Source organism: Plectropomus leopardus, chromosome 19 (assembly GCF_008729295.1).
Source record: "Plectropomus leopardus isolate mb chromosome 19, YSFRI_Pleo_2.0, whole genome shotgun sequence".
NCBI classification, from domain to species: domain Eukaryota; kingdom Metazoa; phylum Chordata; class Actinopteri; order Perciformes; family Serranidae; genus Plectropomus; species Plectropomus leopardus.
The window spans coordinates 11,685,327-11,702,797 of NC_056481.1; the positions used below are offsets into that span (position 1 = coordinate 11,685,327).

At 40.2% G+C, this 17,471-nt stretch overlaps 1 protein-coding gene across 1 annotated transcript in view; it reads right to left on the reverse strand.

Annotated features, from left to right (window-relative positions):
• Positions 1-380: 380 nt before the first annotated feature.
• Positions 381-17,471, reverse strand: part of LOC121958663 (vinculin) — a 36,559-nt gene continuing 19,468 nt past the window's right edge. The window contains exons 4-21 of the mRNA XM_042507745.1: positions 16,023-16,131; positions 15,088-15,210; positions 14,780-14,940; positions 11,454-11,544; positions 10,016-10,163; positions 8,731-8,884; positions 8,477-8,652; positions 7,644-7,834; positions 5,995-6,194; positions 5,090-5,218; positions 4,807-4,956; positions 4,544-4,652; positions 4,164-4,466; positions 3,944-4,068; positions 3,637-3,819; positions 2,380-2,583; positions 2,177-2,281; positions 381-2,051 (exon numbers count right to left, since the gene is read on the reverse strand). Coding sequence (XP_042363679.1) covers positions 1,905-2,051; positions 2,177-2,281; positions 2,380-2,583; positions 3,637-3,819; positions 3,944-4,068; positions 4,164-4,466; positions 4,544-4,652; positions 4,807-4,956; positions 5,090-5,218; positions 5,995-6,194; positions 7,644-7,834; positions 8,477-8,652; positions 8,731-8,884; positions 10,016-10,163; positions 11,454-11,544; positions 14,780-14,940; positions 15,088-15,210; positions 16,023-16,131 — 2,808 coding nt within the window. The 3' untranslated portion in view covers positions 381-1,904. The remainder of the gene's footprint in view (positions 2,052-2,176; positions 2,282-2,379; positions 2,584-3,636; positions 3,820-3,943; positions 4,069-4,163; positions 4,467-4,543; positions 4,653-4,806; positions 4,957-5,089; positions 5,219-5,994; positions 6,195-7,643; positions 7,835-8,476; positions 8,653-8,730; positions 8,885-10,015; positions 10,164-11,453; positions 11,545-14,779; positions 14,941-15,087; positions 15,211-16,022; positions 16,132-17,471) is intronic.

Genomic DNA, 17,471 nt, shown 5'->3' on the forward strand with positions numbered 1-17,471 from the left:
AAGACATGTTAAGCACCAGTGACACTTTAAAAAGTGGACTACCAAAACAGACCACAGATCTTCAAGGTCTCAAACTGTCCTATATTCATTATCAATTAACCAACTGACAATGAGTTCCTCAGATGTCTGATTTTTTAAGTTTTGACTATTTGGAATAAAGGTCTATTAATCTACCTGAGCCCAGAAAGAGAACCCAAGCTTAATGTGCACAGTTCAAAACAAGCTGAATGATGATGTAGACTGATCAGATAGCTGACTCATCAATACCTGCAGGCCGATCCAGGTGAGGCAGTAAAAGAAAAACTTCAACATACTCACAATACAGGCATTAGTGAGTATATACTGTGTGAGAAGAGCAGAAATTATAGAGCAAACACACCTCAAAGTGCTATAAAATGCTTTATTACAAAATTGTGAACAATGCCTCAGCAAAATGTTGTTCAGGCCCATTTAAACCCAACCGAGTTGCATAATTTTGATATCTTTAAAAAAAAAAAAAAAAAACTTTCTCAGGGTTTGCATAGAGCATAATTTGACATGAAGTAACAGTCATGAAGCGGGTGTAACTTTATGAAAGAATCATGTACAACAACTGTTTCGAACGAACCATACCTTGTACAAATGATACAAAACATCTGTAAAGCAAAACTGTATCAATTGCAAATAAAGTTTCTCTCACAAGGCACATCAGTTGGTATTAGATACTTAAAAAGACATTCACACCGACGGTCTTCAGACATTTCAAAATATCAACTACAGTTGCCACATTTAGTGGCCAGTTATGTTTAGTGTATCAAGACATATTGAGACAAAAGTGATAAAATGATGATTTCACCAGCTGCAGATGACACTGTGCTTCATCTCTAAACTCATTCCCTTGACTACCTAGGAGAAGTGTGCAATTCATATATCACAAAAAAATGATTGTACACGACAAGACAACATGAGACGTAGAACTGTGTGCAGTGTTTAGAAGAAGAAGAAGAAGAAACAGGAGGCGAGACGAGCCTCTCTGAACGAAGCTTTGTTAGCTTGTTGTGAAAATCAGGGTAAGAATTTTTGGCTATTAGGCCTCAAAGTGTAGCACAAGCCTGTTTCTTACATATAATCTCGATGCAACATGTGAAACATTAAACATATCTAGAAAGAGTTTAATGCCAGCATTTTGCAGAAATTTAAGTTACGCTTTTAAGTAACAAAATCTGTTTTTCTTACCAAAAAAGACAACTATACTTTCAAAGTTCATGGCAGAACATCTTTGGCAGAACTCTTAAGAAAATAAAGGACGCTACAGTTGCATTAATACAATAATAAACAGTGTTTTGCTTTCACTTGTGATCATACAGAATAGTGTAAACGGGCATAATACCACTGAATATAATTTGCGTGTGCTGAGCTTCAGCCTATACTGTACTTGCAACAGCTCCTTGGGTTCCTGTGCTTATCCTAGCAAAGGCGAATGAATGATAATAAAATTATCAGTACAAAGATAAAAAAATGTCTCAAGAAAATCTAGTTATTTCAATTTTACTTAAGGTCTGTGTCTAGAAGAGGCCCAAAACAACTTTGCATTATATGTAATCCAACCTCTAATCAAAACATATAGTATATACTCCTCCAAAATAAGCTTTAAAACTTTTTTTTTTTTACACACTTTTAGGGAAAAAAAAAAGGACATCCCGAGATAGAATCTACCCCATAACTCGCACTGATAGTCCCATCGTTTACATTCTACCAGAACAGCAACTGTTACAGACAGGATACGGGACTAATAGAAGCTTTACCCTTATTAGTGTGACGGGCATTGACATTATAGCTCTGATAAAGTAAATATGTGTCCATTCAATGTCCTTCTGGACAGCTGGATGGAACCAGCATCAGGCAGAGGAACAGTGGTCCTCCTCTTACTGGTACCAGGGGGTCTTTCTGACCCAGTGGAGGGTGAAACCTGCATCTGTCCGGATCTTAATGGAAGCTGCCTCGGCCTCTCTGACTGTCTCCTTCACAGACTGCATCAGGTTCTGAGCGTTGTGGACCAACATCTCAGTGGCCTGCAGAAGAAGAAACGAAGAGATGCAGTGATGACGGACGGTGAAATAATGTTTTTTCAAACGCTGTTATAGGGAAGATTCACAATGTGAATCTTGTAAGCACTCACGGTAAAGACTGCACTCACCTGCTCCGACTCCTCTTCACTGATGTTGGTACGACCCAACATAGTGGCCTTGACTGTGGACAGGATTTTGAGCTGAGTGCTAATGGTGGGAATACGCTCGCACACCTACAACGAGGTCCGAAAGTCAGGCAAGGTCATACAAAACAAATATTTATTCTTTCCACAGTAAAAATCCACCCTCCGATGAAGGCAACTGAACTGACCTGGAGCAGGTTGGTCCTGATACGCTTGTCAGTGCACTGCTTGGCCACCTCCTTGGCCAGCCGTGTGACCTCATCAGAAGCCTTAGCGATGTCCTTGGCGCACTGGATGAGGGCACGCTTGTTTCCGCTGCCCCCGCGCACCAGACGGGACATCTCAGCCATGAGCAAAGCCATTCGTTTGGCAGCACCAATGATGTCATTTCCCTATGAGGGACGATAGGAACATAAGCTGTATTCAAAACTGCCTACTTAATCACCTCTACCGCACCTACTGTATCCAACAGTTCAAAGTACTGCAACAGCCACAACAACTCATATTTTCTTCTTTTAATCTTGTGTAAGTAGAATAATTCACTGTTATAAATTTACAACTACATTTCCTATACTAACCATAACAAAGCCAGAGCGGTACAACGAAAACACCAAGCAGAGGCAAATTGCTGCCTTTGGCCATGTCCAATGTCTGAATTAAACACATGAACACGCCTCATAGCAACAGAAAATTTAAATTATTGTATGAGCCCCACTTTGCCCCTACTTGGTGTTTTTGACATCAAGCCTATAAAGCTAACTTCTGACATCACAGTGACGACAATTTAAACGTTAGTGAGCTGTCAATAAAAAAACAACACTACATACATAACTTAAATCTAATGTTAAGTTCTAATTTTTGTTCATAGGTACAGAGAAAAACACAGAAGCAGTTATCTGCCGGCAAACTGCCGCTATGCAGTAGCAGCATAGACAGATTGTGAGACATTGGGGCCCTGAGCACAGATTTACAAAAGGCTGCACCACCTCTCCTACATAGGATCTAAGCGCACAGACTTTGTGGTCATGTTACCTTTTTGTTGTTGTTGTTGTTGTTGTTTTGTGTCTCTATGTAGCTGTTATATATCTTTTTAGTTTTTTGTCCTTTAAAGGTAATTTTGTGTCTGTTTTTGCTTTCAGGAATTCGTCCATGAGTAGTAGTTGTTCACAATTAATGTTAGATGTGCTATCTATTTTACTACCAATTTCCAAAACCAGAAGCTGACTAAACCTGGACTTGCATACTGCAAAATACACTGATTTGAAAGTTTCACACTGCAATTTTTTGATACATGCAGTATGCAGTATGCAGTATGTACTGTATAGTATATACTGCAACTGCACACTGCGTATATTATTGTAAAATAAGCAATTTAGAATCCAGCTTTCTGAAATCCAAGGATTTCAGTGTAACTGTCCATGACTGTATTTACAGTGTTCACTTACTTTGCTGGACCATTTGCGGGCTTCATCGTGGAGCTGCCTGGCAGCCACCATCATGGGTTCATTCACCATATCACCAGTCTGCTCAGGGAACTCCTCATCTTTCTCTTCTGGGGGAGGAGGCCTGGGAGGAGGAACTTCACCCTCAGGAAGAGGAGGTTTGGGTGGTGCTGCCTCATCGTTAAGCTACAAGGACAAGTTAAAGTAATTATGGCTCGGCAGTTTAAAAACACAAGTTGTTCTGGACACTAAACGAAAGCAGCTTCAGAGGTTTTACCAAATTAAAAGTTGTGCTTATCTGAGGACTTACATAAAGCTGATCCAGTTCAGGAGGAGGTGGTGGGAAGTCTGGCTCCTGGGGCTGGAAGGCCTCCCTGACCTTTGCCACAGCACCAAGAATCTTATAACCTGAGTCCAGAAAGCCTTTCTGAAGAGCTGTTTACAACAAAACAAACATGTTTATCACTGATCAGAGGGATCCACAAGCACAAAACACATAATCCTAAAACCTGTGAGCAAAATCAACATACTTGGATCCTGAATATTTCCGGCTACAGCTTTAGCATCCATCACCATAGGAGAAATGGTCTGGCTCAGTTCATCAGATGCAGCCTTCACCACCTCCCTGAATTTAGGATCCTCAGAGTTCTCCACCTCTCTCTTCGCCACCAGGAGGATACGGTTGGCTCTGCGGGCAATGCTGGTGGCGCCGGCGACCAGCATCTGGGGCTGGTGGTTGGCCATGGCCACACGGCACTTGTCCAGGTCCTTCTTGATGGCCTCCTCTGAGGCATCCAGTAAGGATTTGGTATCGATGGCCTCGTCCACCAAACCTTAACATTGATAACATGTTAATATAGAGAATAACACTACGGGGATGAAATAGGGGTCATGTTTAATGGCACTTCACCTGTCATTTTCTCCACATTGTCAATCCATTGATTCTTCATGGTTTCAAAATGTTCATACGCAGCTTGGTTGCCAGGGTTTCTCAGCAGAATACGAGCTGCAGATACCACCTAAAAAACAGTCCGAGTTGTTAATTGTCAGTCCAACTACAACAGCTAAAGACTTGGCTCAAGAAGCGGAAAACACTTAAGCTCTGCGACTGTTTATGCTGAGCGGAGGGCAGACACAAACGGAAACAGATATAAACACTAAACCGTTACATACTTGTGGTGTTAAGTCTCTTGTTGACTTGACGGCAGCCTGGATTCCCTCCACTGTGCTCTTGTTGGCAGTGCCGACAGCAGCAGCCTTCTCTGCTGTGGTGCCAAGCTTATTGGCGTGGTTCTCAAAGTTGGCAGCCCTTTCATCAAAGACCTACACATGATCAAATAAAACAATTATTTAAACGGGATGTTAGAAATAAGTCAACACCCTGCCAATAAATGAAACTGGAGGAGGTTGATTGCAGCGAGATCACAGTAAGGAGAAGCGTGACTATACCGCTGACCTCATCTCTGTTGGGGGCGTCCAGTGGGGCGGTGGCAGCCACTGCCAGTAATTTGATGGGGGTGGTGGTGTCGCTGAAGATGTCTGACACCTCCTGAGTCATTGCCTCTTGCATCTTTCCTTTCAGGTCCTGGAAGGAGGAAAAAACAGATGTTACAACCAGTCAAGGCACTCACAGCAGCTCACAAAGATTACAGATACACATGTTTTATCAAGATTGCTTTGCTGAGCTTGTAGATTAAAAACTTCTTAATGACCCTGATGAATTCGAAGTGAAGTGCTGTATGAAAGCAGAATTGTGCGGTTTTACTTTCTGATTGTTGGAGATTTTGTACTTTTAGAGCTAATATTATATTTTATATTTAATCTGATGGCTGTTGTTGCTTCTTATCTTGCAGATTTAGAGTTTAGATATAGCCCTTTACAAAATTACGACTTCTGGGAAACCATGAAAAACTTGTTACATAATGACATTATTTTAAAAGTTTTTTAAATTTTTTAGCCTAAAGCATGTAATCTTTTGACTCATCTGAAATAATGAAAAGCCCAAAATTGTAGATGTGAGTTTTTCATAATTTCTCACATCTTAATTAGGGCATTACTTCCAATTTTGGAAAATTTTAACACTGAAAAATGGCATTTTGAGACATTTTAGCTGCTAAAAGAGTATGTTCTTCATTTGACCAGTGAAGAATGTACACACGAGAACATTGTACCACTAATGCTTGTTCACTTATACTTAATTTTGACAGTAGCACTTAAAGTAAAGTGCTGCACTTAAGATTTTTGTATTTCTTCTGTCACTGGTAACCAGCAGATGGGGTTGTTTCTCTGTCTCTGTGTGTAAATCCTGATCTTTCAATGAAGCTGCAGGTCTGAATGACTGCTGAGGGAGAGCCGTCTTACTTTCAAAGCTTCCTGAAGCTGCTGAGCAACAGCACGCGCCTGAGGGGAGTCCCCTTCCCCGCGGGCAGCAAGGTCAGCCAGCTGGGCCATGAGCTGCTCCACCTGCTCGCATTTACCCAGCAGCTCCTGCCTGTTCGGGCCTGGCAGAGCGTTGGCCAGCCTGCGGCCCTCTGCCACCAGCCCGCGGATGGCTGCCTGGCCTAAACACACAAAGACAAACATACACATGATGAGTCACAAAAAAAACAATATTTTGCTAATTAACATTCTGTCACTCTCTTTTGGTGCATCAACACAAAGGGCTTATAAACATGCCGCATCTTTTACTGCCTGGAAAATCTGAAGACAGGTGCTTGGTCACTTTTGTGCCAACTTACAAGCGCACAGAGGTAGGCTGCGCCTGACTTTGCCATGTGACCATAACCTACTTAACGGAAATCCCAAGTTTGGAGCTGATCTTCTTCCAGGGGTTGTTTTTTAAGTCTGAATTAAAATGTCAGTGAGTCAGACAGAAGAGCTCTGGATAGCCCTGCACTAAAATGTACAACTTTTCCTCCAAATTTGTATCTGCTGGCTGTGATTGGATGTTCCTCAGCTGATGACATGTCGTGCATGTTGCTGTGTCCAAAGTTGAACTTTGTTTAACTCTGAGTGCAGCCATCACACCCTGAAAAACAGGCACACGGGACAGCACCTCTCTCACTTTAGCGTGTACCTTCTGCACATCTACTTTATCAAAACTAGATCTGAGGGCGCAAAAACACGGCATGTGTCGTGGCCCCTAACAAACCTGTGTGCTGAAGTGAACAAATCATCCACTGTTTCTGGATTGTTTTGTGTAAAATCAGGACATAAATATACTTTTGATATCTCTTCAAAATTGTTAAAAAATGAATTTCAAAAATTCTTATTATGAAATTTTATAATTTTGAACTTTCTTCATTATTTAACCAATCTTCTATAAGATAACAAGATAAAATTGTGAAAAAAAATCACAATTCCCACAATGAATGATTTTCAAACAGCTTGTTTTGTGCACCCAATAGCCCGAGTACCAAAACATATTCAATTCATAATGACACAAAAAAGAAAGAGGCAAATCCTCACACTTGAGAAGCGTAAACCAGAGAATGCTTATATATTTCACTGGATAAATGGTCTAATGTAATACAAAAATGAAAATTGTCAATTGTTTCAGCACTAGTGTGCTTTTTAAGGCCAGAAATAAACTTGGCACCCTCCTGCAAAAAGCAGCCCACTGCATGCTGGGTTGTTTTGGTATTTTACTGAGTGCTTGTATCAACACTAGAAGAAAAAAGCCATGCTCTCTGTATTATTCCATGTTGTTCCTTTGAGGTATGCCTTTAATCCATCATATTACATGAACCAATCCCTCATAGAGCAGCCAGCCTACACCTCTACTATAAACATATACAACGATGTCCAGGTTTGAGATGAGACAAGCCAAAACCAAAGAAGAAATAACAGTGTTGGGAGAGCGTTGTGGAATGTCGAGTACTGTAAAAAGCGAGATGTACACAAAGTGTCTGGTCTGCATTTCGACCACAGGAGCAGTGGAAGGAATGTGACGGAGTGTGAGAGAGAGATAGAGAGATGTGGAAGCTGGGGAGGGTGAGAGCCAGACTAACCCACGCCGTTGTCATCCATGGTGGGATTGTCAATCCAGCGCTGTGCCTGCTCAATCTTTCCCTCCAAGTGAACAGCTGCCTTTGCTGGCCTGCTGTTGGCCACCGCTTTGTTGGTTTTGGACTGCAGGTTTTGCAGAGCTGTAGCGATCTGTTTAGCCAAAGCTCTGGCCTCAGGAGTGTCACCTTTACCCCTATAAGGAAATAAAAACAGCAATAAAGGGTCTGAGGAGGTGTTTTATCATAAAGATATGGCTGAAATGTGGTCTTTACATGGCCAGCTACAGTTAGAGTGCAAATAGCTTTCAGTCTATTTCACTAAGTGTGCTTTCACAGTGCCAGTTTAGTCCATATCTGGAGTAGTTCACTTAAAATGTGTTTCAATGAAGACTTCTGGTGCAGAACAAAAACCTATACTCTAGTCCGTTTGTAGAAATGGAATGAGAGCAGTCAAATTGTAGTACAAAAGCTGAACTCCCACAGGAAAAAGAGAATCATTACAAGGAAAACGGAAGAGATAAAATACCTCAATGATCCAATGGGGATTAACGAACTTTCAAGTCCAAGTTTATAAACATTACTTAACAATGATTACGTACAATGGTTATCTGTTATATTCAAATTGAATATGTTGTGGCTATCTTAATATTCATATTTGAATGTATTTCTTTAAGTTTTTTGTAGTAAATATTGACTAGGCATTAAAAGTCAGGCTAAGAGAAAAAAATAAATACATTAAAAAAAAGATATTTACTGCATTGTTTATTTATTGCAGTGTTTAGTTTATAATAATTATGTATAAAATGATGCAATATTTCCAGCAGTCAGGAACTTACTGTCTTCTGAGATCAGACAGCTTGGCAGTCATTGCAGCGATCTCTCCAATGGATCGCAAGATGTCTTCTCTTTCTTTGGGGTCCTCACACATGTCAGCGATCTTTTTGGCCTCAGTGAGCAGAGCCTTGATGTTCTCCTCTCCCTCTGGGCCGCCATTAGGGTCCGCCAGCCAGTTCTGCAGGGGCAGGTAACACACTTAAAACACCATCAAAATGCATTTCAAGGTTTGAAGCCAAACTGGTCAGTGACTCACCTGTGCGGCATCAATCCTCTTGGCGATGGCCTGCTTGGAGTTAGTCATGGCCTCCAGTTTACGAGCAGCATTTTCCACCTTCCCAGTTAGCACGTCAAGCCCCTGGGAGACCTGCTGTGCCTTCTGCATGGCGGCTGGGGACGCCCCCTGACCTCTGGGGTGGACAAAGAAAACATATGGATACCATAAACTGCAGCACCGCTACGGCTTTAAAGGCCACACATGCACACTTTTGTTTGTTTACCCAAAACCTTAAGCCTGCTGCTCCCCTTGTTTAAGAATAGCATTTCCTAACTTAATGCCTCTATTAGAAGTCAAGGCTCAGAGGCATCGCTCAGTTTTCAGAGGAGTAGCTCAACCGGGGGTTAAAGTAGATTACGGATTAATACTAAACAGCTGCTTTTAATCGAGCGTGACTCAGACTCCCTGGTGACAATCAGATATTATATCAGAGGGATATCACTTCCACTCTTACACACTATAATCCCCTCTAATGTGCTGTCTTACACTCCCTAACACTTTAAATACAGGAAAAGAAACTACTGTGTAAAATGAGCATTTATTAATAAAATATCTAATAAAAATGTGTTGACAGAATCAAACAGAACATAAAGATATATAATGAAATGACGACATGGACTACGTGTAATAGAGAACCCCAGTAATGAGCCCTAAAACCCAGAAATGAATTAGCATTGTAGCATCTCCGGCTCCTTCGTCTCAAAGTCAATGGGTTTTTTGAAAGGGTTTTTTTTAAGTCTTATATAAAGTCTGTGGTTAACACTTAAGAGACTTTCACATTTTGTTCTACAACATCAGACACATCAGTAAATGCTCCACTCGTGAATTTTTGAAGCCTTTATGTGTCTGACATAAGGCGTTTGCTAACAAGTGGTTAAATGACATTACAGAAAGTTTACGCCCAGCACAGTTTCACAGCCTAATAGCAGTGACAATCCAACCATAGTGTTGTTCCTTATAGCCTAGTATTAGATTTTTACATCTGGCAATTAAATTAAGGCTTCAAAAATCCTGAAAGTGGTGTTCATTGGTGATTAAGATTGTCTTGCTGAACAAAACATGTAAGTCTCATAAACGTTTGTTTACCACAGAGCTTATTCACTGCAATAATCCAACATCTAATGAAAAAATACCATAGACTTTTTGATGAGGGAACCAGGGCGATGTTTGCTTCAGGGTAAGAAAAATGTCATCCCTGGGGCACTTTATATAAGGGTAATTATCCCGCCATAGTTGTGACAAAGACACAAAAAGCAATGTCTACCTGGCTCTCATCTCAGACACCTGATCAGTCATCTGGCCCAGGGTCTTGGCTGTACCCAGGATATCTCTGCGCTCCTTCCCAGCACAAAGTTCTCCAACTTTTCCAGCTTCATCAAGGATCTGGCGGATGGCCTGCTCGCCTGCGTCCCCTAGGAACACAACAAAGTCAGACACATCAATAACCACTAGAAACAAATAAATTATCATCCTGAGGACCTGATAAGCATCAGAATGAATTGTTTACAGGGTAACTTCGATATTTTTTAGCCTGGACCCTATTTTCCCATGCTCTTGTGTCTAAGTGACTAATGGGAGCAACAATTTTTTAAATTTGTCCAGTATTAAATGAGAGGGCTGCAGCTTTCAGCTGCAAATCAGGCTCCAATGTAATCAAGCTGGCAACTGTGAACCACCAATGTACGTCCTCTAAAAGTGTCTGTTCTTGTCACTGACATGCTCAGATTTTTATTTTAAGTGTCTGGCAACATTATGAAAAGGACCCTAGAGGGATAGACCTTTTTGTTGAAGACTACAATACAATTTGTTTAACCTGAAACAGCATCAAAAGCGCCATCAACAAACACACCAGACTCCGCTGAAATAAACAGCACAATATACAGAAATTGGGCCAGCATATTTTTACATCTAAGTGGGTGAATTAAGGGTTTCATTTCAAACAAAACAAAGCTGGTGATTGTTGGAACGGTGTAAAAGATGAACCAAGATGTTTTTTGTGAGTTTTATTTTGCTTCTGCCAAATTTTAATGAAGTGTGTTTGACAATGGTAAAACTACTGTTTATTCAAACACAGTAAGGTGGGTTTGATGATGGGGAATTTGGGGTTGTTTCTGGTTAAACAAACTCTGTATCTCACTCTGTAACAAACACGTCGACCTTTGTGGAGGATTCTTTCAGCAATGTTGTCCGACACTTAGAATAACAATCTGATGCTCTCAGTGGCAAAAACAGTAACTTTGAGTAGACACAAAGAGCAAACTTTGCAAATGAATGCTAACTTTTGGACTCATCAGAATCAGCGGTTTCATCTTTAATGTGCCCGACGTTCCACTGCTCCAGTTGTGCCCAGAGTACACTCTGCGCTCCAAGAGTGTGATGCAGTGACTAACAGGATGCTTGTATATATTTTTACAGCGCTCATCATGAACGTCCAGCTCCGTCAGTCTATTTCTGGCAGAAGATATTTTGATCATGGCTGACCACAACAAAGAAATTAATGTGTGGGACACCCAGTGGTCTGAGTGGTTACATTGCACACCACTTTGCCACTTCCGGAGGCAGCTGTCTTGCTAAATGCCGGACTCATTTTTAAAAATTGTTGTCTCTATTAGTGAACTGGACAAAAAAACATGGGGAAATAGGGTCCAGGTTAAAAAAATCTGAAGTTACCCCTCAAGATATAAGACATAGATGATTATTACCTGGTTGAGCGTTAGGATCTCTGAGCCAGTTCTTAGCCTGAGCCATCTTTGAGTCGATAAGCCCCAGAGCCCTCTTCATGGCCTCTGTGTCCTTTGGATTTGAAAGACAGAATAAATGAATAACTTAAAGGGAATCAATGCAGCCAAAGAAAACTAAAAAAAATGAGTCAATCAATGCCCTTAATCATTCCATGTATACATGTTCTCTTTACAAATCATGATGTGATTATTAGAGACACTGAAATCTCATTTTAGTAACTGTATTCCTATTAAGAAACAAGACATTCATAACACACTGAAACTGGGCTTGGAGTGTATTTTTACTCATGTACAGTTTTTTCTCTGAGTTACACGGTCAAGAAAACCTCCAGGCTCTCGTTATCATTCTCATCAAACCCAACTGTTTAGGTGTTCCAGTAATAGAAACACACAGCAGAGTCTATGTGCAGCATCGCTAACATCTGTCAAGCACAACCACATAGCGCATGCCGTTTCCGTCATCGTCAACAATGAGCGTGTCATGTTATGAAAGCCAAACGACTCTGCGTTGTATCTCAATCAGAGTGGATGGAAATACAACATTCTGTCCAACTGCGGCCGACTCGACAATGAGTCCACTCATTGCCGGAGTCTGTAAAACAAAGCGGAGTCTTGTAGGACATGGAGCAAAGCAGGAGACCCGAGTGGATGAATAAATGCTTTAGTTATCTGACTTTTCATGGTACAGAAATAGAGATACATAAAACACATTACTATTCTTCATGACATAGCTTACACCTTAAACACAGAGTTCCGCAAGAGTTTCAAGAACTAACCGGTGCGGCTTGTTTTAATAATATTCATGACAAAATCTGTCTGAGCCCTCACAATAATCCCTCTGTACAAATAAAAGAGAACAAGCATGTCTATTTATATAACTTGGTGTGTGGAGTAAGAGCTGAACAAGGGAGGGGACAAAACAGGAAGTAAAAAGGTGTGATCTGATTTCACCAGAGCTGGATGGGTGTATTAGTTTACTGTTAAAACTTGCTCTGTTAAAACTTGTTCTGTGTGTAACCACCTGTGTGTGTGAGTGGAAAAGCCAGTGAAGTAAAGTGAAAGATGGAAGGATATATGATCTCAAGTGCCAACACATTCATTACAGCCTATAATCAAACACAGAACTGAATTACTCAAGACGAGGTGTGGTTCGTCGCATTAGTAATAGAGATTATGTAAAGTAAGAGTGCACATTTAGTGTTCATGGAAATAAGTTTTGTGAGCAGACAAGGCCATATCTCATGAATTAAAGCTCAAATTTAGTAGGGATGCACTGATTTTTAATTACTGGGCCAATGACGCTGTGTAAAATAGCAGTATGACCAATAGCTTATAATAATAATACATTTTACATCTTAAACCTGAACCGCCGTTTTTTGTTGTTTATTTTGTCCTTATTTATTTCCCCTTCTGTTATAAGAAAACAAAGATATTTTCATTTTTAAAAATAACTGTTTTTAAAGTCTTAGAATAAGCTCAAATGTAATCATCCTAATTAGTGAAACCATCGTTAATAAAACCTTTTTTTCACATGAAAACTTTTTTAAATGACTACTTAAAAAACTTTTTTTTATTATATATTTAATAATTCCCTCTCTCAAATCTTTTTATATTTCTGTGAAAATGTCAACAAATTTCCCCTTCAAAAGATTTTATTTAGTAGTTTCTCGCCAAAAACTACATTTTTACAGATTTAATCTGAACATATAAGAATGTTACCTTTGTGTAATACCCATTTTTACTTAAGAGAGCTTAAATGTGTCACAATGGAACTTAATGCAACCTCTGTCCGCTGTTAGCTCTGGCCATCGGCTGCTAACAGCTAACGGGATCTAACTATCCTCCTGCCAATTTCATTACGGATTTGTTGTTCACAATGTAGTGTTATCAGGTAAAAAATTGGGTACTTTCCCTTACGCATCCATAGTGAGTTTACTGCATCCTTTTGTCTCAAAGGTGTTGTCTATTGTCTCCAGGACAACGTAAGTCTGGAGCCCCGCTTTCTCTAGTCTGTGCAAAAATGATGTGACAGAACAGAAAAACATCGGCCACTGCCATTGGTGAATGTCATCTTATTTGCCGATAGGCTGATGGCAGTAAACAAGGTGAATATGTGGCCAATAAATCTGTGCATCCCTAAAAATTTGACATTCATACATCAAAATCCATATCAGTTTTTCTATGTGCTCTCCTCCTAAGGCTGTTAAATGCATGTAGGGATCAGGAAAAAGCTGAGAGAATTCTTGTTAATGACACCCAAATCAATACTGCATGACTCAGGTCAATCAATAATGAGACAGGTTGAGGACATGCACATAGTGAGGTTTAAATAGGAGGAGGACACACAGATGTTGATACAATGTCATGTTATGAAGTAAAACAAATCCAAAAAGAGGGAGATCAACATTTCAGCTATTCAACCTGCTCAAAACTTCTTCAATAACACCATTCCATTAGCAGTCCTATAAATTATAACTGCTGATTTACTCTATCGACATAACGTCAACAATTTAACCTCTAACTGCCTAGCTACTGATGAGCACACAACGGCACCACAAAGCACAAGACAGCACACACATCTGTCAGACATGCCGCTTCACAACCAAGGGGCGTGAGAGGTAAGTCTTACCTTCTACAGGGGGTGAAGGGAGAAAGAAACAATACAAAAGAAAGGGAGAACGACATAAATACAAATGTTGAACTGGAAATACCAACTGAGAACAACAAAAATAAAAGGAAAAAAAGTAGCACAGTAGAGAGCCATTGGAGAGTGACTGGACAGGAAAGAAGCAGAACATGCATAGGAGAAAAACACGAAAGAGCCCAAAAGATTTATGAGCTACATAAACACACAGAACGTTGAAGCGTTCCTACTTTAATTACTCACTTATATAGCTTAAAATATAGCAAAAGCATTTTTCACACCTGGCAACCTTTAAAATAAGGTCATCCCGATGACACAAAGTGCATGCCTTCTTAAAAAAAAGAAAAAAAAGAAAGAAAAATACAGCAAATGAGAATAACATCACTTCATTTTCTCTCCAGTCTGCATCCTTCTGCAAAAGACATTCTCGGAGTGTGTGAGAGCACAGTGGGTGGCAGACAAAATTTGCTCATACAAACACTGCCTCCAGCTGTGATCCATAAAGAATGCACAAAAACAATGTTTAAACACTGAGCAGCTCAAGGAGCAAAGCAGTCTCTTGTTCCTCTTGTGTAACAGTGTGCATGTGACTTTGATGGCCATAGACAAACGGAGGTAAAAGCGTGTCATTTATTGTGTGTACCTTGTTGGCCCAGGCATCCTCGTCCCAGGACGTCAGCTGCAGCACTCTGATAATCTCATTTATCTCGGCGCTCATCTTCTCAAAAGTGAAGTTTCGGTTCTTCAAGGCCTCCTCCACACCCTGGCTGCCAGACGTCTTGGTTGTCACAAAGATTTTGATACCTAAAATATAAGACACAACTCACAATGAACAATATTTCAACTCAAAAACACTGACCTGAAATACACAGAGTGGGCCAGTTATAAAAACAAAAAAGAAATAAGCGAGTAAATGAAAAAGCAACGTGAAGGAATTCCCTGTTTGATTACCTGAGATGAGGATGGGCAGCAGCTCTTTGACTGTGTTCATGGAGTTGACCAGCATCACACGGTGCTCCTGGTGTGTCAGCTCCTGTTGTCGCTCATCTATCATCTTTGCCATCTTCGTCATCCCTGGTGACAGACAGCAAACCAGAGGGGGAAAGGAACTAAGAGCTTTTACTCAAGTAACATGCTCACAGTGTCATTTTAAGGTAGTGCTAAACAAGTATTTCCATTTAAGACATTAAAAGGTAATGTACTTCCTGCTCTAATACATTTATTTGGCAGCCAGGGTTACTTTCAAAATAAGACTATACATTCATGATGAGAAAAGACCATGAAATAAGATGCCTATACTAAACTTTTGTATTTTCAAAACATACATTTTTTCAGGAAAGCTGCAATTTGGGAGTTTTGGAGACATAAATCATTATGTGGAGGAGCATGTAACTAACCTGAAAACATAAAAATCCATAAAGTTGGACACTGGAGGAATTATTGGTGCATAAATAATTCAACAGAATGACTGATTTTGATGGTGATACTTCGCATTTGGTGTGTGCAGCTAAGTCCATGTAAAGTAAATTCAGAGATTTGTTTGCATTTTTTCAGGTTTTTGAGACCTTCTTTTACATACTTGGTGATTTTTTTGGTCAGGTGTTTAATAACATCTTTCTGTGATGTGACAAACTCATAACACATTTTAATTATCACTTTACACAGACTTAAAGGAAATGTATAGTTGTTAAATGTATACTCTGACTCTGGGTTGAGTTCTACTTTCAGCACAGTGACAAAAACAGATCAGTGCCAACAAAGCAAAAACGAAATGTTAACTCAAGCAAATACACACCCTGAATCTGTCAACCAAGACAGCAAAACCTTACATATACTGTCAAGACTTCAGCAGAGTAATTTTGTCACCGCTGTATCAGCAGACTGACCTGGTCCCAGGTTCTTTGTGTATGTGATCAAGTCCTCCATAGACTCCACCACCTCGGCTACTGTCAGGTACTCCAGGATGCCTTTGCACACACGGATGATTTTGCGGACCTATGACAGTGACAGGACAAGGCAACAACAAAAATGAATTAAAAAAACTAAATTATATTCACAGAAAAGAGTGATTATATAAAATTAGCCGCCCCCACAGGCCCCTCCCTCATCCAATTCTCTCTAATTACACCCTGATAATGCTGCCTGCTGACATTCCAGCCTCTTTGTGCTGCTTGATTCCAGCTTTATGTGGACTGCTGGAGTCACCACTCCACTATACAGAGCCGTCCCCGAGCTGCATTGGAAAACACGATGGCACTGCTGACTGATGACTCCTGCTGAGTCCTGCTGACTGCTGCAGACAACGCTGGGATGTCTGATGTCTGTTCCCAGAGAGCTGATCTGCAACTTTTAAAAAAATGTTTTACTCTCCTTCCCTGAGAGGAAAAAGAAAAATGGCCCTGATGGATGATCTTTGTGCCTGGCTCAAGATTTAGAAAGTGTTTGTGTAAGAAATATGGAGAGTTCACAGACATGTGCAGCATATTTATCTACCTCTCTGTCTTCTTTATAAGTGTTACAGTACCCAGGGGGAATGCAGGAATGGACACTATCCTTACACCTGAAGAGCCAGTAACAGCAGGCCTCTGCCATGCTCAAGTGTCCATTAAAAAGACACTACAGCCCTTTCAGCTCAGCTTCTGCCCAATGAAAAAACACTGGTACAACCTTTCACACAATTACAAGCTATATTAGCAATGTTCTGTCCATTTTTCACCCTCTGTTGCCAGATATACAGTATCTTTTACAGTCAAACCGAAACAGAATTTTGGGGCTAATATCATTATTATTTAGGAATAAAACATATGTGATTACAATGTATCAGCTGATATTTACTTTTAAACAAAGAGGTAAGCACAGAGCCATACAGTGTTGGGTATTTAACAGATATAATATATATATTTTTCAAAGTTTATATCAAAGAAAGATGAAAGTCTTTCAGTGTAAATGAATGTATGCTAATTATAAAAGCGAAACACACACTTAACCTAATTCTACTTAAAATGTAGTCTAGATACACATAAGTATGCTATGTAAAAAATATTTACTGCTGCAATTCAGTGCATTGCAATTTTATTTTGCATGGCCGAGCTGGTAGCTGACTTTCATGTGGGAATTGTAATTCTTGACATTTTTGTATCTGTTTGTACAGTGCTTATCTGTTTATCACGCTGCTTACAAACCAGCCAAACACAGAGGAAGTTATTTCACAGTGATATCTCCTTTACACATCTGAAACATCATCTAAAGACAGCAGGCAATTCAAAGCAAATGTACACCATTTTGCATTAATGCTTTACTAATGCAGTGCAACTCCAGAGAACATGAGGAAGAGA